We start from the raw sequence: 18,163 nt of genomic DNA on the forward strand, positions 1-18,163 counted from the left end.
TGGCTCCTGCCCCACGGATGTTCCTTGCAGAGGTCAGCACCTTCCCCCTTAGGCAGGTCCTAGGGGGCCAGCTCCCCCCCTTGGCTTTTGCAGAGAGAGCCAGGGATGGACATTTCCCAACCACAACCAGGGAAGGGGGTGTTTTGTTGCAGGCAGAGGTGGCTGGCAGCAGAACCAGTCCAGGAGGCAGTGGGGTACCCTGCACCCCAGTGTTCACCAGGAAACCGAGGCAGGGGGGACGGAAGGGGGTGAAATTTCCGCAGTTGTAGTGCAATCACCGTTATCGCCTTGCACTCTGCATGTCACTGCTGCTGGCATGCAGCCCCTGCACACACCAGTGGGGCTTTTCTGCTGAGTGACCCCCTTCCCCACATCCTGGCAGGGGCAGGGTGCTTCTGCAGGTGGCATTGGGTCCCCCTGCACCGTGGGCACCCAAAACCAAGGGGCTGAGGTGTGGCATGGCGGCGAGGGTGGGAGTGCGGCCCTGACCCCAGTGCCACGGCAGGCGGGGACTGGAGGGCTCGTGAGCAGTGACGTCTCGCCGGGAGGAAACAGCTGCACACCAAGGACGAGCATACGGCCCACCAGTACGCACCGAGCGCGCCGGCTGTTCCCGCAAGCACACCCGGCCGGACCTCGGTGCCGCTCGTAAGTGTGTGCTGGCGCGCGGGGGTCCGCGCTGGCGGGCGAGGGGACGCTGCTGGTGTGCAAAGCCACCGCGGCGGCATGCGAGGGGAGGAAAGCCCTGGTCGGGTGGTAAGCAACGCAAGCGGAGGCTGCAGGGGGGGATCTTTTTTTTTCTTTTTCTTTTTATGAAAAACCCTTCCTTTTTAACAAAATCCTGGGGGGTTTCACAACTGGCGGGTGCTTTTCCAGGTGGGCGCAGGCATTGCTGCGGGGCCCATGGGTGTGTCCTGGCTGGGATGCGCCTTTGTCCATGGCCCAGCGCTGCGGTGGCCGCGGAAGCACCCATCCCTTCATGCAGGGGTCCAAGCTGGGCCCGTCAGGGTGGATCCCCCGGTTCAGTACCTGCCGAGTTTTGCACAGGCAAACGTACCATACGACACCCCAGAGGCACGGAGCCCTAGAAGGGCAGGGAGACTTTTTGGCACTGGGGTGGGGCAGGGCACTTTGGGGACCTCCCTTGCCATGCAGGGAGGATGGATGCTGCTTTTTTTTAACCTGGTGAAGCTCCCTTTCTGCCCTGCAGGCAGGATGATTGGTGGCAGGGCTCTGGGTGTGCCAGGAGAGCCCCGCCAGGCAACAGGCAACAAAAATAGCTGCTGGGCTCCTGGGGTGAAACCCCTGAGCCCAAAGCCATGTTGGGGCTGTGGAGAGGCCGGCGGGGTGCACGCTGCTGGGGGAACAGAGGCTTTTTGGCAAGGGCGGGTCGTTCTGCAATGGAGACAGGCTGTGCACATCATTTAGGGTTTCTCATGGCACTTCCTCTGCTGGAAGCCCCTCAACACAAACCTCTCCATCATTTCTGGGGGGCAGGTACATCTCCACGCCTGGGCTCTGCAGCCTCCAGGTTTCGCCACATGCCCCACGGATGCGGTGTGTTTGTCTGGGTATCCTCCCCAGATCGTCTGCTGGCAGGGCAAGAGCTGGGGCTGCTCCCCCGGCCTCTGCAGAGGTGTCAGCAACGGTGGGGGACAGGGATGGGGCATTGCAGGGACAGGCTGGGGACTGGGTGTGGCCGGGGATTCTCTGCCACTGCTGATATGAGTCGGGCGGTCTCAGCCCAGCTGCCGCATGCGTGGAGCGAGGCAGAAAGGCTGCGCTGCATGGGGCTTTCTCCATTCCCCGGAGGGTACACAGCTTCACGTACAGGCTTCTGAGTTGCATTAAAAGGCTGTGTGGGCCAGGGGCTGGGATGTCCTGGTACCCACCCAGCACCTGGCCGCAGCGCAGCCCCACTCTGCACAGGGCACATAGGGACTCTCCCCCAACCAGGAGCCTGGGGAAGGGCAGCTTGCAGCCTCCCCTGCTGAAATGGGAGGGGAAGGTGAAGACAGCTCTGCTTTTCTGCAAAACTTCCTTCCCTCAGTAAGGATGCCTGCGGGTGCTTAGAAGGCTTCCTGCACCCAAGCGGGGTGACCCAGCTGCACCGATGGCTGCAGGGCTGGGTCTCTCCCTCCATGGCCACCCTTACACGGATGTAGGGCCAAGACGGGGAAGTTTATGTGATTTCCCCCTGCTCACTCCATGGCATGAAATCGAGCTTGGCTGGGGGCAGAAATCCCCCCAGGGCGGCCCCACTGTGCCTTGAGCTTTCCTGCAACGTGTCTCGGAGGGAGGGCGAGCACTGACGAGGAGGGAGCAGTGCCTCATGGCTGGAACTGACGCTCAGCGGTTCGTTTATGGCCACGTTCCATTTTCCAGCTGTTTCTCTCCTTCCGTCAGCTTTCTCAGAGCAAATGGCGCCGTCCGGGGACTTTCTTTGTGGGGGCTGGGGAGAGCCCACACCGCAACGGGTAGCAGCTATAAATGGTGCTAGTGTTAGAAAACAACCGGTGAATTACCCTGGAAACCCCACTGCGTTTCCTGGGCTCCGCTGTGTGCAGGGGACTGATGGCAGCCTTGATTAGGTGCATAGAAACTCAGATAAAGCTGGTGGGACTTCGCGGGGAGTGCCCAGCCCCGGCACCATGCAGTAACAGGGTGTCCCCAGCAGCTGCTGAAGATGGGATGGTGCCAGGGTTTGGGGGCTGCAGCGACCAGGGGGAGAATTGCGGGGTGCAGCATGGATGGTCAGCCCCACAGAGGATGCTCAACCCATTTCCATGTATTCAGCACTTTCTTCCCTTCCCGGTTTCTGTTGGTGCCGGCAGGAAACTGTGCGGGGGCCCATCTCCGCTGCCCCTGGCCTGCGGTGTCCCCAGCTCAGTGCCAGAGAGCAAAGGACCTGGTGACCGCAGGGTGGTTGGCAAAGCCCCTCTCCCTGAGCCTCCTCAACAGCACCTGGCCACCGCCCTCCCGCGGGTACCGCACCCTCAGCGACAGCTGGCAGCAGCACCCGAGGGAGGGAGCAAAGCCTCCCTTAACTAACACAGCCCACAGAGAGGCGGCTTTGTCTCATGTCGGCTTTTCTGTTCCCTCCTGCAGCTCCTCCTTGCCCTCGTTCTGGTGATTTCCAGCTTGGGAAGCCATGGCACCCAAAGGAAAGGTAAGGGTGACCCACTCACGGCAGGCATAGGTACCACGGGTGCCACAGGGCAGACCGCAGAGCCGGGGCAGCATCTCCGTTGTGCAGCAAGGATGGCGGTCGGTGATGCACAAGGGACTTGAAGCTGCCCGGAGCCTGTTTACATTCCTGCCTCTCTAGCCAGTGCTGTCTGGATGTGATGCAGATGGGGGAAGTGCTGGGGTGGGGAGCTGGGAGAGCAGGGGAAGCAAGGAGCAAAAATCCTTTTGGGATCATAGTGGGATAAGCGAGAGAAGCGGGGCTGTGGGAAGGGGAGGAGAAGAGATGTTGTGCTTGGGGATTTGGGCTTTCACTGAAGAGAAATCCCGCCTGTGCCTGAGCCTGCTGCAAGGCATGCAGCCCCACTTTGGCCTCTCCCCCTCAAGCCTGGATTTCTCCCCCCTCTCCGAGCCAGGGCTGGTGCAATGTGGCAGCTGGGTGAGCAGGTGCTCCCTCGCAGCCAGGAAAATATCTCGGTGTGGGTGGAAAACCCTGCCTCGGCGGACAGCTGTGGCTGGTAGGGTACAGTCTGCAGGTGGGGTACATCCTGCCTGCACTGTGCTAGGCGGGGCAGGAGTCCAAGTCCAGAGCTTCCCTTCTCTACTGCTGCAGGCCAGGCTCTGCTTTCCATTCCCTTGAGAAATCAATAATTGCCTCAAGCCCAATTACCTACCTGCCCAGCCAAGGGGGTCGTTGCCTCTGGGTGGGGAAACTGAGGCACAGCATGTGTGAGCATCACCCCTGCAGTGGTCCAGGGCCCCGAGCAGCCATGCAGTGAGAGAGAGCGAAGACACGCTGGGAATTTTGCTTCCACCCTCCTGGCCCCAGCATGACTTATTTTTAGCTGGGAGGTCCCAGGCTGGCCAGGATGACTCAGAGGCTGGAGGAGGGGAGGCAGAGGGCCCCTGCAGCTGAATTCGTGGATGGAAAGGGGGATGGACATGTGAGGAGGGTGCAGAGGGCAGGATGCTGTTTCCCTCCCGAGTGATGTTTCTGCATCTCCTTGGGCTCGTTCCCACAAGAGTGCAGGGAGCATGGGGCAATGCACAGCGCTGAGCTCCTGCCTCAGTTTCCCTTGCCCTCACCACAGCAACACCGCGGGAAGGCAGGCAGCTCGTGCTTCAATGGCTCAGCAGGCAGAAACACAGCCCTGCTGCTCCTCCTTGTTTAACCAGGACCAACCTCATGTCTCCCATAACCACCCATGCAACCCCAGCACCCTCCAGCCACCTTCATCCCCTCCTGCTGCCTCCAGGCACCTCCTTTGCCCTGCAGCTCCTTATTTACGTCTCTGCAAGGCACATGTGTGGGCAGCAGCTTGCACCAAGCCAGGAGGATCTAGGAGCTGCTGGGAAGCAAGGCTAAATCCAGCTCTCTGGATGAATCACCTGCAATACGATCTGTCCCCTCTCCTGCCTGCCAGTCTCCCTCGAAGGACAGCGTCTCCTCTTGCCCCGCCTGGTGTCCACAACATGGGACACCAGTGCCAGCAGCTCCTCCCAAGAGGGCCTGTGGGATGTGCCCAGCCCGGGCTGGTTTCCCTCTGGAAAATGGGGGCACAGAGGCCAGCTGCATGAGATGCACAGTGGAGCTGTTGTGCTGCAGCGTTGGGATGGGGCCTGGGGGAGTGACAGGTATGGGGCTGCCCCATGTCCATCCCCTTGGGTTTATTCCTGGAGGCACTTGCCGTGTCAGGGATGCTGGCACTGGTGCTGTCTCCCTGAAGCCCATCTTTTCTGGGGACATGTTGGCTTTAGATGCCCATGTTGGCAACAGCCCTGGGCATTTGTACAGCTCTCAGGGATTTTAAACAAGCCCTGCCGCAGATCCTGAGCAAGTAAGCCCTGGGAGGTGTACGCACCCAGTTGGCACATGGTATGAGCAGAGTCAAGGAAGGATGTTGAGAGTTCCCCAGCACGCTGACACAACTGAGAGCCCCAGCTCAGCCTGGCTCCCAGCCCTCCTGCTCCTCAGCAAGACTGCAAAGGAAACACTGCTCTTTAGCTCTTCCTGCTCCCTGCCTCCGGTGGGGATGTGTCCCAGTTCCTTATGTGGGGCCAGGCTGGTTTCACATATGGTTCCACCTGGGGTTTGTACTGGTCTCGTTCAGAGTCCAGCTCCAGACTCCCCCGGGCAAAGCTGACCTGGGGAGGCGAAACCCAGTCCCTGCTTTTTCCTGAGGTCTCTGTTTGGGGGTGTCGCTCCTGGGCTCCCCATTGTGCAGCCTGGAGGTGCAGAGGAGCAGACAGAAGTGGATCATGCCAACCCCCACGATTTCTCAGGCTCCTGGGAAAGCCTTTCCCTGTATCCAGGATCTCTGCTCCAACCCCTTGAACCAGCCTGGGCCCTGCAAGAGCGCACACTGGGGCAGGACAAGCTGTTGGCAGCTCTGGAGCTTCTCAGTGGGCTTAGTAGTCCACGATGATTTCGTGCCTGTAAATGCAGCTCCTCACTTGGAGGCCATGCAGAGCTTGGACATCCTCAGCATCCAGAGGGTTTCCCTGCTCACAACAGGCGGTAGGAAAATTACTTCCTTCATCACTCCCAATCCACTCCCATTACTCCCTTCAGCCTGGCTGCATTGCAGGGGGATCACCCTGATCCTTCCATACCTTCCTCTGTGTTCAGGCTCTCCAACCCTCCCGTGGGGTCTCCCCTTTTCCTACTGAACCCCCCAGATGGAGCTGGGAACCCAAACGTGCTCAAGAAACCTCTTCAAACCACCGGCTCTTGCTGGCACAGTGGGGAGGGTTGTATCCAGCTTAAACATGGGGCACAAGCAGCAAAAAGAGAGCAATGCCAGTGAGGTATGAGAGGGAAGGCTGTGTAGTCCAGTGACCCTGCACACAAACAATTTTCACAGCAGGGAGAGCAAACAGGAAAAGGAAAAACTGATGACAACAAGTGTTTATGTTTGAGGCTGCACTTTGTCTTCAGGCAGCCTGAGCGGGAGCAGATCTCACCCCAGTCCTGCCCAGCTTCAACTTCTCCTTTCTCCCATTCCGCTGGGGACTTCTCCTTCCCCTTTCACCTCACCTCCTTTTCCCTAGGTCTACAGGGGCTCGGTGAAGGATTTTCCAGGCTTTGATGCCAGCCAGGATGCGGAGGCCTTGTACAATGCCATGAAGGGATTTGGTACGGATGTTCCCCTGGACTGTCACCCTGGGGCCACCCTGATGTGCCCTATTCCTTCAGCTGACCCTTGCACGGCTGGGCATCCTGCATCACCTCCCCTTCAGCTGCCTGTCTGCATTAGCAGCATGCCAGGATCTCTCCTGGCTCTCCTTTCCTCCCTGGAGGCAGCTCAGCTCTGCTTCTCCTCCCGGCCCCGAGTCAGAAGCAGCTTTGGGCATGGCAGGATGGCTATGACGAGCCCAGCCGTGGGGGGTGAGACCCAGCCATGGGGGCTAAATGTGACTCCTGTCTCTCCCCACAGGCAGCGACAAGGAGGCCATCCTTGACCTCATCACCTCCAGAAGCAACAAGCAGCGAGTGGAGATCTGCCAAGCCTACAAGTCCCTCTACGGGAAGGTAATGGCAGAAGCATTCCCTGGTCCATGCCCCCACTGGAGACGCAGGTGGCCATGGCTCTCACCAACCAGCCCATGCAGGGATCCTCTGCTCCCTGGACCCTCTCAGAGATGCTGTGGAGCAAAGGGTTCCCCAGCCCCTTTCTCACCCTCCGCCAGGACCTCATTGCAGACCTCAAGTATGAGCTGACAGGGAAGTTTGAGCGGCTGATTGTGAGCCTGATGCGGCCCCCAGCTTACAGCGATGCCAAGGAGATCAAAGATGCCATCGCGGTAAGGGGTGGGCAGCCCCGCTGGGGCCCCTCTGAGGACACCCCAGCTGGCCCCGCTGCTCATGGGGCTGCGTCTCTGCCCACAGGGCATTGGCACAGACGAGAAGTGCCTCATCGAGATCCTTGCCTCCCGCACCAACCAGGAGATCCACGACCTGGTGGCTGCCTACAAAGACGGTAAGGACTGGGGAAGGGCAGGGGCTGCCCTGTGTCCCCTCAGGCCAGGTCAAGAGGCAGAGGTGAGGGGATCCAGCTCTCCAGGCACTAACCTCTCCTTCTTTCACCAGCCTATGAGAGAGACCTGGAGGCTGACATTGTTGGAGACACATCGGGCCATTTCAAGAAGATGCTCGTCGTTCTGCTTCAGGTATGTCCATCTGTCCAGTATCTGTAGGTGGTGGGTCCCTGCACCCAGCAGGGCTGAGGTTGTCTCTGTCCCACAGGGCACCAGGGAGGAGGATAACGTGGTGAGCGAAGACCTAGTGGAACAGGATGCCAAGGTGAGGCTTGGCAGGTAGCTGGGAGGGGTGGCATCTGGGCAGGGATGGGGCTGGTGGCACTGGGACCATCTGGACTTAGGGCTGCGGAAGGTGGGTGAGTGCCACAGGTGCCCGTGCTCGGGCAGAGCCCCACGTGAGCAGCACCCTGACTCAGGCTGTGCTGCCTTCCCCATCCCACAAGGACCTGCTGGAAGCCGGTGAGCTGAAATGGGGCACAGACGAAGCCCAGTTCATCTACATCCTTGGCCGGCGAAGCAAGCAGCACCTCCGCCTGGGTGAGCATCTCCTGCAAGCTCAAGGTTGGGCTTGAAGGTAACTTGGCAGCTTCTCCAGGCATCACCTCACTCTCATCCTGCAGTCTTTGATGAGTACCTGAAGATTTCCGGGAAGCCAATCGAAAGGAGCATCCGGGGAGAGCTCTCTGGTGACTTTGAGAAGCTGATGCTGGCCGTGGGTAAGTCAGCCCCGTGTGGGGAGTGCTGCAGAAACACACTGCTGGCCTTGCCGGGGTGGGAGGGCTCAGCACAAGAGCCAGCAGGGTTGGGGTTGCAGCTGTACCCGGTTTCACGGAGCTCAGGGAGGCTCTACCAAAGCGGGTGGAGATGCTGAATGTGGTGCCCAAGGGGCATGGGTGCTCAGAGGCTGGGGCACTGGTGAAGCCAGGTGCCGGCATCTCTCACTGTGTCTCAATTTCCCCGCAGTGAAGTGCATCAGAAGCACGGCAGAGTATTTTGCTGAAAGGCTCTACAAGGCCATGAAGGTGAGTGGATTGCCCCTTCTCCAGGGGGTCCCCACAGCATTGTGGGGAGCCAGCCAGAGGAGGGGTCCCCTTGAAACAGGGTGCTGCTGGAGGGCAGGGTGATGGAGGTCCATAAAGACAGGACTTCTGTGATATGGGGTCTCTGCTCTTCACTCTAAAAGAGTTATTCCTTCAGACCCAGGTCTGGGTAGAAATTTGATAGAAGGTCCCAAATGTGATGGGCTGAGCAGGGTTGCTTGGCCATCCCAGGCTTGATGCAGGGGCTCCTCCATTGCAGGGGCTGGGCACAAGAGACAACACGCTGATCCGCATCATGGTGTCCCGCAGCGAGATCGACATGCTGGACATCCGGGAGGTGTTCAGGACCAAGTATGAGAAATCTCTCCACAACATGATAAAGGTAAGTGCTAGGGGTTCCCAGTCACCATCTGAGCAGCTGCTAGTGCTGTCTTCCTCGTAAGGCCAGTGCCCATGGGAGGGCTGAGCCCCATCCTCAGCCACCCTGTGCTGGATGGCCATCTCTGAGGACAAGGCTCGAGGAGACCCCTCTCCATGCGCCCATCCCATGGCACTACCTTGACCCTCCCTGCCACATAGTTCTCCATCGCCGTCTGTTTTTCCAGGAGGACACCTCTGGGGAGTACAAGAAGGCTCTGCTGAAGCTGTGTGGAGGGGACGATGAGTAAGATCACCTGTCACTCCTTGTTTGTCCCTCTTCATCCCCTTGGTGCTGGGTACAAACCTCTGGGTCAGAGCCTGGTGGAGCACCTGGACCAGCAGCACACGTAGTGACAGCAGTTTGGTACAGGGGACCCTGTGGCCCCTCTGCATGGCCAACTACGATGCCATGGTCCTTTCTTGGCAAGTGGCAGCCCCACAGGGCAGAGATAAACACCTGGAGGGAGGATGCTCCTGTGGGGGCAGTTGGGATTTACCACCCGCTTCCCCCCATTCCCACCCAGCCCCACAGCAAGCGCCCAGCTCCTGCCCACCTGCCCCCCATGCCCAGAACGTGATGGGTACAAAACACCTCTCGTGGAGGGGCAGGATGGGGTGCGGGGCTGAGCAGGGGGTGGCTGCTGGTGGGGCGCGGTGCCCCCATGGCTCACTGTCCCCTGTCCTTGCCCTCCCATTGCAGTGCCGCAGGTGAGTTCTTCCCCGAGGCGGCGCAGGTGGCCTATCGGATGTGGGAGCTTAGCGCAGTGGCCAAAGTAGAGGTCAGCACCCCCCAGCCCTCTTGTACCCCACCTCTGCTCGCTGCCAGCTTGGGACCCCCGGCTGCTCCTCTCTGCCGTGGGGCACGGCCAGCCCTTCACCTCTGCTCTGCCTCTCGCTCCGCGGCTTCTCTCAATGCCGTTCTCCAGTTTTGGGGCACAAGGATGGTGGGGCGTAACCGGCAGGGCTGGCTCCCCTCCACCGGCTCCACTAACCTCCTTCTCTCTCTGAGGCCTCTCTCCCTCAGGGCAGCAGGCCCTGCATGTCTGTACAATGCATCACACGCAGCCCTGGCTCCGGTGCCCACCGGAGATCTCCTGCTCCCCAGGGCAGCCCACCCCAATGCCAGGGCTGGCCAGGGCACGGCCATGTCATGGGGAGCCAGCACCCTGCATGCAGCTGGAGGCACCCACAAAAGGGTGCCTGGGGATGTGCAGAAAAGGCAGCCTGAGCCCTTCATGCAAGGGGAGGACAGAGATGTGCTGGGAGCTGTAAGGACGCAGGAGGATAGAGTTACAGGGCAGGAGCGGGCACCATTTCAGCCACTCCTCTTTGGCTCTCAGCTGATGTGGCCGGCCCTGGCCAAGGTGTCCCAGCGCTAGGGGAGGCGGGTATAACACCAAGCAGGACACTGAAACTCCAGGGACTGTTGCCACCTTCTCCCCGCTCTCTGCTGGCCTGGCTACGGTTTGCCCCTTGATGGAAGGGGTGACAGTGGCAGGGACATCCTCACTGAGCCCCAGGTGCTTGCACTAACACACAACCTGCTTTGGCCTCGGCTTGCCGGGTGGCACCTTCCCTCCCTTTCTCCATCCCCTCCTCTCTCCCCATCCCTCCCTCCACATGCTCAGCTCAGGGGTGAACCCAAACCCCTCTGTGCATCCACAGCTGAGAGGAACCGTGCAGCCCGCGGGAAGCTTCAATGATGATGGGGACGCGCAGGTGCTGAGGAAGGCAATGAAGGGCCTGGGTAAGTGGGGACCATGCACCCAGCCCCTTCCTTCTGCTCCGCAACAGCTCCTGGGGCAGAAAACTCACCCTGGCCCATACAGGGCTGCATGAAAGCCCAAGGGAGGGGGAAAAGAGCCAGTTTTGGAGCCATGGGAGCTTCCTCTTCCCCATTTGCCATTTACAGCGGGGGACAGCAATGTGCCTGTGGTCAGGGGTGACATAGCGTGGCTCTGCTGGCCCCCCCTGGCTCTCCCTAGCATTGCTGCTGTCATTGCAGGCACAGACGAAGGGGCCATCATCGAGGTGGTGACGAAGAGGAGCAACGCCCAGAGGCAGCAGATCCTAAAAGCTTACAAGGCTCACTATGGCAGGGTACTGCCAGCCCCCCTTCCCACCCTGCTCCTTCCTTCTGCCCACATCCTGCCCCTTCCCACACAGAGATCTGCCCCTCACTGACAGAAATCCTGCCCAGGGAGCAGCAGGCAGCCAGGGCACCCCAATTTGCTCCAGCATGACTCCCCCAAGGAAGACCGAATTGTCAAAGCAGCCTCCTGCTCTGGGTGAACCACCAGCCCAAGGGGAGGGTGTCCATTCCCCTTCACTTGCCCCATCCTCGGTCCCACACAGAGGATTCCAGAGCCAGGATCTCCCCAAAACCACCCCACAAAATGTGACAGTAGACCACCCCAAGGGTCTTCCCAGATGTCTCCCACCTCCACACTCTCCTCCCATTTTCTCCCTGGTGTTGCCTCAGCTGGACCGCCCCTGCAGAAGGGGCTGGGGACTGAACCCTCAAACGCTTTTGCAGGACCTGATGGCAGACCTGAAATCTGAGCTGTCGGGCAGCTTGGCGAAGCTGATCCTCGGGCTCATGCTGACGCCGGCGCAGTACGATGCCAAGCAGCTGAGGAAGGCCGTGGAGGTAACTGCCACACTGGTGGTATCGGCTTCCGCACGTAGGGACGGCAGTTTTCGCTGTGGTTTTACCCACACTGCCGGTAGCCCAGGGCTGTGAGTGCACCCCAGCTTCACACACCCCCAGGCTCTCGTCTCCTGTGCAGAAGGAAAGCAGAGCAGAAAACACCAGGACAAGGACCTGGTTTGCACTCAAGATCTGCTGGGAGCCCCGTTTGGCCTCTTTGCAGCCCAGCATGCTCTAACCAGCTCATATGCAAAGCCTCTCAGGGAGGCCTCCCACTGCTTTACAGAGCATCCCCACTTTGCAGCAGGAGCAGTGCCCTGCCAGGCGCAGGCAGCCACAGGAGAGCCAGGGTAGGGGCAAACCGGTGGTGTGCAGCACTGTCCACCAGTCACACCAGTTGGGACCCCACTAGCAGCACACTTGGACACTTTTGTGCTGGTTCCTACCAGCCCTTGGGGCCATTTGCTGGACATGGACTTTTGGCACGTTGTAGCCCTGGGGTCAGAGCAGCCCTTCCTTGCCTGGCACTGGCGGGGTGGTGCCACCATGTCCCCGTCTGGCACTGGCACCCACAGCACCCCACCATGCCGCTCTCTTCCAGGGAGCCGGAACAGACGAGAGTGTCCTCATCGAAATCATGGCCACGCGGAACAACCAGGAGATCACAGCTATCAACAAGGCGTATCAGGAAGGTACGGTGGGGAGCACCAGGTCCTGGGCACGGGCCACATTTAACACTGCTTGAGACCCTTTCCAGAGCCTGGGGTACAACTTTTGTCTCTGGGTTGGGTCCATGGCTTGGTGCTGTGAAGGTCTATTAGTCCCTCCAGGCAACAGCAGCTCTTCTCCAGCTCCAACACCTTATTAAAGAGAAGTGGAAACCTGGGATGAGGCTGGCAGGAGCCCTCAAATCCATCCTGTGATTTCTCACATCCCTAGACCCTGCGCTTCTCTTCCCCTTCCATCCATGCCCCCTCCTCCCTAGGGAACAAGACCCATAAGCTCCAGGTTAAATCCCCAGCCTCTTCTCCCTCAGAAACCCCATGGTTTTAAACAGATGGCTCTGTGGCTGGTCGCGCCTCACAGAGTGCTAGTCCTGGCCCCTCTCTGTGTCACGGTGACATGCCCCAGCTCTGCCACCAATGTCTTCTCCCATGAGAGCTCTTTCACAAAGATCCCTTTCCCTTGAGAGCACCTGGAGCAAGAGGCTGTCCGCCTGCCCAGGGCATTAGAGCTGCTGAGGTAATCCCCTCCTCCCCAGGCCTCACAATAGCAGATGGAGGCATCTGCTTCAGCCGTGCAAAGGCTGGAGGATGGCCACCACCCTCTACAGGCCCCACGGGGATCACAGGCACAATGGGCGCTGGTGGGTGGGAAGCAGAGGTGCAGGTAGGGTGCAGGCTCAGCCGTTGCCCTTCTCCACAGCCTACCACAAGCGCCTGGAAGATGACCTGAGCTCTGACACATCGGGGCATTTCAAGAGGATTCTCGTCTCCCTGGCTCTGGTAAGGGCAGCTCTTGCTGGGGATTGTCACCTCCCTGCTGCGGGCAGCAGTGGGTGTCTGCAAGGACAGTGGCTATGGAGAAGATATATCACCACCGCCTGGCTGGGCAGCACTGCTGGACCCTGTGTGCCACCCCCTTGCTTGGGGCTCTCCCGGGAGATGTCCTCTCCCCAGCTCCATGATTTTTGTATTGAACCACAGGGCAACCGCGATGAAGGACCAGAGAACCTCACACAAGCACACGAAGATGCCAAGGTAAGAACCCTACCGGCAGTGCTGTTACAGGCTCTGCATAAAAAAAAAAAAAAAAGATGTTCCATCCCCTGGTTTAGAAATTGCATCCTCAGGGAAGCAAATGCTGCTGGGCAGGGCCTCTGTAAGCTGCAGGGGGAAATGACAGGTGAAGTGACACCCTTGAAGGTAAAGCTCCCAGGCCTGATTTCTGATGTTCTGGGCTCTGCTGCTGCATGCATGCACAGGGAAGATGCAAACCATGAGAGGTCCCAGCCCTGGGGAGCTCCAAACCAGGGGCTTCTGCATTTCTTGTGCAGAGCTGCCACTTTGGGGACCAGTAACACACACTGATACTGAAATCTGGCACTTGAGCTTCAAATGCAGCTTTGGGTTGGTCTGCAGGAACTACCCGCCTCTTTGTGCTGTGCATGGGGCAGCCCTGAAGCCTAAGCTGCTTTTCACCCTTCCAGCAGGCTGGGAGGCCAGCATCAGCCCCCAAACCATTGCCTCATCTTTTCTGGGCTGTGGTGAGCCAGGACTGGAGGGGGAAGGCTGAGCAGCCAGAAGTGATGCGGGCGGGGTGCTGGGGCCCCATTGCCTGGCTCAGCTCCCAGTCCCAGGAGACCTGTGACCCTCGGACTGTACGCCTTGGCCTCCTGCTCTCTTCTGAAAGGGGTTGGGAAGCTCAGTGCAGGGCCAAACCCAAGCTCTCGCTCTGCTGTCCTGCCCCAGAGCTGCTTGCTCCAACGCATGCCAGCAGCACGCAGACGGGCGGCTCTCCCAGTGGGGCTGCTGCCGGCAGAGGGAGCGGATGCTGCGCTGCCTGCACCCCGCCGCATGTGCTGCTGCTCGCCTTGACCTGCTGCAGAGGAAGAGAGAGCCAGGGATGACAAACACAGGGACGAGACAGCCAGGCGACATCTGGCCTGGCACTGCGCTGCGTTTTGTCAGCAAAGCTGCCCTTCCCCTCCTCCTGCTGCCAGTGCCTGGCAGAGTCGGGCAGGCCAGTGTGAGCCAGCCTGGGACCAGGCAAGGATGCTCCCCAAGGAGCAATGGGCTGGTGCCCAAGACCCAGGGGTGGGGGGCTCACTTTGTCTGGCCAAAGACCACCCCACACCGCCTCCCAGCTAGCAGTGTGGAGTACAAACTGGAGGACACAGGCCCAAAGATCAGGCCCACTCACAGGGAAGCAGGGGAGCTGGAGACAGGTCATTTGGGCGGGATTTTGCTAGGCTTCCCTCACTTTGTCAGGGAAGGACAAAGGTTGAGCAGCACCTTATGACCCTGTTGTCTTCCTCTCTCTCTCTTTCTCTCTGCCAGGTTGTTGCTGAGACCCTGGTGAGTGCCTGCCCTTTCGCTCCTCATCCTTTTTTGCATGTTTGAAGGGATGCTGGGGTCCTCGGATGCAGGGCTGGGGCTGGGAGGAGCAGCCCCATGCACCAGGGCTCCTTTGGCCATGCAGGCTGTGCTTGCTTGCTCAGGGCTCCAGGGTCCTTGCGTGAGCATGGGGTGGCAAGGGGACAGATGGGACCTGCATGAGGGCATTTCCCTGCAGCGCTGGGCAGGGAGAGAGCAGGGCAGGAGAGAGGGAAAGCCACCTTCCTGCCCTTGGGAGGGCTGGGGGCCAATCCTGTCTGCTGCCTGCACGCAGGACCCATGTTCCTGGCAGCCTGAGACTCGGAGCCGGCTTCCCTGGCTCACCAAAAGTGGGAATTAGGGAAGGGGTGACTTTCTACTGCAATAGCCTAACAGGCGCAATATGTGCAGCCTCCCAGTTCAGCCCCGCAGCAGGGGTGGCAGCCGTTTCACCCGTGGGCAGCACTGCTGCAGCCCAGAGTGGAGGGTGGTTCCTGTGTCTGGCAGCTCTGCATTTCCTGTTCAATGTTGGTCACCCCCAAAACATCCTCCCCAAAGGACAAAAAAAAATCTTAACCATGAGCATTGCAAAGCTTTTCTCATAAATCTGGAACATATCTTTTCAGAGGTAATGTGTGAGTGTGCAGCTGTGCACCTTCACATCCATACACACAAAATGCCTTTTTTGGCCAAAAAAAAGCTGTTTTCCTGCTCATCAGAGGCCACCCTCTTTGCAAGAGGGTGTTCAGGACTGGCTGTCCCAGGAAAGGCCACTTAACATCTTTGCCCCTCTCTGCTATGCTTGTCCCCCTGCCTCTCTGTTCACTCTCGGATGCTCTCCCAGAAACTTGCTGATGTCTCCAGCAACGACTCCAGCGACTCCCTGGAGACCCGCTTCCTCAGCATCCTCTGCACCCGCAGCTACCCCCACCTCCGCAGAGGTAGGACCACATTTCTCCATCGCTGCTGGACCCTCAGCTGTGTTACAAATGCTTTGATTTGGGCTGGATGGGACTCCTGGGCAGCAGGAAGTTGGGGTGGCCCTGTCTCCCCAGTGGTGGGAGGAGATGGCATTTGGTGTGGGTGGCTGAAGTGACCAAAGCCTGCTCTGGTCCCATCTGGTCCAGAAGTCTCCATGGTTGAGGCTTGGGTCTCCTTGGTGCCCAGGGCTGGGACGGAACGCTCGGCAGTGACGCTTTCCCCTCCCATCCCCAGTGTTTCAGGACTTCATCAAATTGACGAACCATGATGTGGAGCATGCCATCAGGAAGCGGATGTCAGGAGACGTGAGGGATGCCTTCCTAGCCATCGGTCAGTACCCAGTGGATGCTTCCTCGGGGCAGGGCTCCCCAGAGGGCAGGCAGCCCCTTTGCCTGCCTCTGCCAAGGCAAAATGATGCCAGATTCCTGCTGTCTTTGGGCCACGGAGGCTCCCAGCATGGCATGCGGTCAGGGCACCTTACATGGCCAAACCTGCACCCCTGTACCAAGGAGGGGTTTGCAGCTGACCCAATGGGTGGCATAGCTCCTCGCTGTGATGTGTCCCCTGGGTGCCACAAGCAAGGAGCCCACTTTCTCTCTCCTCTGTCTTGCAGTCCGGAGTGTGAAGAACAAGCCAGCCTTCTTCGCTGACAAGCTCTACAAGTCCATGAAGGTGCAGATGGGCTCTCCTGGGGCTGGGCTGTGGGAGGGGGCTATGCTGGGCAGACAACCTTTGGAACTCTCTAATTTAACCCCACAGCAGTGATGGGGTTTTTCCCCGGGCCATCCCTGAGGGAGCTGGGCAGGGCTGAGCTCAAACCAATACTGGGGTTAGCAGGAGACGTGGCAGGCTTGTGTCTTGCCAGCGGCAAGCCCAGCACGTGTCCAAGGAGAGATCATAGAATAGTTTGGATTGAAAGGGACGTTTAAAGATCATCTAGTCTGTCCGCCCCCCACCATGAGCAGGGGCATCTTCAACTAGATCAGGTTGCTTAGAGCCCTGTCCAACCTGACCTTCAATGTCTCTAGGGATGGGGCCTCCACAACCTCTCTGGGCAACATGTGCCAGTGTTTCACCACCCTCATCGTAAAAAATTTCTTCCTTATATCTAGTCTGAATCTACCCTCTTTTAGTTTAAAACCACTATCCCTTGTCCTGTCACTTCAGGCCTTACTAAAAAGTCTGTCCCCGTCTTTCTTATAAGCCCCCTTTAAGTACCAAAAGGCCGCAGTAAGGTCTCCCCACAGCCTTCTCTTCTCCAGGCTGAACAACCCCAACTCTCTCAGCCTGTCCTCATAGGAGAGGTGCTTCAGCCCTCTGATCATTTGTGTGGCCCTCCTCTGGACCCAATCCTCAGCTTGGACTGTGCTGTAGATGCTGGGAGGGCCCCTGAGTCCCAGTCCCTCCAGGATTATTTGTTCAAGCTCCCCTTTGCAGGGTGCTGGCACGGATGAGAGGACCCTCACCCGGATCATGATTTCCCGGAGCGAGATCGACCTGTTCAACATCCGGGGCGAGTTCATAGACCTGTTCGACAAATCGCTGCACCACATGATTGAGGTGAGCGGACATGGGCATCCCAGCTTGTCACCTTGTCTGGATGAGCCCTGGCCATGAGCCCTGCAGGGACCTGAGCCGTGAGCCATGCCATGAGTGGCACAGGGGCTGAGCATCACCTGGGGAGGGGGAACCTGCCCCAACCAGCCCTGGTACGCAGCTCTGGCTGTAGAGGGGCTGTACCTACACTTTCCACTGCTGCACAGATGCCTGCAGGGTGGCAGGGCATGGAGCTATGCCTTCCCTGCACCCCGTGCCCTAAACTGCGCTTCCCCAGGGCAAGCATCAGTAGGCGGTTCTCTGACATGGGTCTCCTTCTTGCAGAAGGACACCTCTGGCGACTACCGCAAGGCCCTGCTGGTCCTGTGCGGAGGGGAGGACTAAGCATCCGCGGGTGCCCCTTCTTCGTGTCTGAGCCAGCACGCACGCACCCACCGCCTTGATGTCACTGCAGCTTTGGGGGCTTCAGGGGACACTTGGATCCCTGCAGAGGACTACTCACTTTGCGTTGGAAAGTGGCACCACATTGCAAGCGGGGAAGTCTCGGGGAGGGGAGCAGAGGGGTCTGGGTAGGGGGATTATTGTCTGTCTTGGTGCAAAATAATTCATACCCAAACATACCACTAACCCAGGAATTTACCCAGATGGAGAAGACAATTTTAAATCTCATAAATAAAACTTTTCTGTTGCTGACACTGGGGCAAGACCTGTCAATTTATTGGGGCAGGTTTTGGTGGGACTGAGCCCATGCTGAGGAGTCTCAGCATCTCCTTGCTCCTGCAAACATGGGCAGGAGCCCTGCCCCAGCCCCAGGGAGGGCCCTGGAGACCCCGAAGGCCCTCTGAGGAGGACTGCGTGGTCCCCCACCGCTGAGAAAGGGGCTGGAAATGCGTCTGGGGCTGGCAGCAGTGCAGGGGTTTCACTGAGAACTTCACCTCATGCCTCTGAAAACCCCCGGCAGGGTTCGTGCCGTTGTGTGGATGATGCTTTTATAAAACACAGATACAAATCGGACTTGATGGCATCCACCCGTCCTTGCACGCGGTTTCCTGTGCTTTCAAGCTGCTGAAGAAGCAGTTGAAAGGCACATGCCATAGGAGCTACACCCCCAAACAGTTTATGTTTGCGCTTCCCCACACCGCCCAGGAGAAAAGAACTGGAATTTCCAAAAGTGGGAAATTCCAGCACTTTCA

The 18,163-nt window shown here is 59.0% G+C and overlaps 1 protein-coding gene across 6 annotated transcripts; it reads left to right on the forward strand.

The window, feature by feature from the left end:
- The first annotated feature begins 515 nt into the window (after nt 1-515).
- Nucleotides 516-17,665, forward strand: ANXA6 (annexin A6). Of its 6 annotated transcripts, none has more exons than XM_075102669.1 (26): nt 516-648; nt 3,109-3,169; nt 6,238-6,322; nt 6,624-6,718; nt 6,877-6,990; nt 7,076-7,166; nt 7,277-7,356; nt 7,433-7,489; nt 7,671-7,764; nt 7,848-7,943; nt 8,191-8,249; nt 8,527-8,649; nt 8,873-8,931; nt 9,388-9,466; nt 10,353-10,434; nt 10,693-10,787; nt 11,224-11,337; nt 11,939-12,029; nt 12,763-12,842; nt 13,044-13,097; nt 14,397-14,414; nt 15,277-15,373; nt 15,648-15,743; nt 16,027-16,085; nt 16,851-16,973; nt 17,295-17,665. In XM_075102669.1, exons 2-26 carry the CDS (start codon nt 3,152-3,154, stop codon nt 17,352-17,354), a joined length of 2,019 nt encoding a protein of 672 aa, XP_074958770.1. In that variant the 5' UTR covers nt 516-648; nt 3,109-3,151; the 3' UTR covers nt 17,355-17,665. The 6 variants fall into 6 exon arrangements, with proteins under 6 accessions (XP_074958770.1, XP_074958774.1, XP_074958772.1 ...); XM_075102671.1 differs by having other exon boundaries at nt 577-756; XM_075102672.1 differs by lacking the exon at nt 516-648 and adding an exon at nt 2,889-2,985.
- The last annotated feature ends 498 nt before the right edge of the window (nt 17,666-18,163 follow it).

This window comes from Phalacrocorax aristotelis, chromosome 8 (genome assembly GCF_949628215.1).
Source record: "Phalacrocorax aristotelis chromosome 8, bGulAri2.1, whole genome shotgun sequence".
Lineage (NCBI taxonomy): Eukaryota > Metazoa > Chordata > Aves > Suliformes > Phalacrocoracidae > Phalacrocorax > Phalacrocorax aristotelis.

Coding starts and splice junctions, on each gene's coding strand:
- ANXA6 (XM_075102669.1), top strand. Junction 7,357..7,432: donor TGCTCGTCGTTCTGCTTCAG/GTATGTCCATCT, acceptor TCTGTCCCACAG/GGCACCAGGGAGGAGGATAA. Junction 7,944..8,190: donor GAAGCTGATGCTGGCCGTGG/GTAAGTCAGCCC, acceptor ATTTCCCCGCAG/TGAAGTGCATCAGAAGCACG.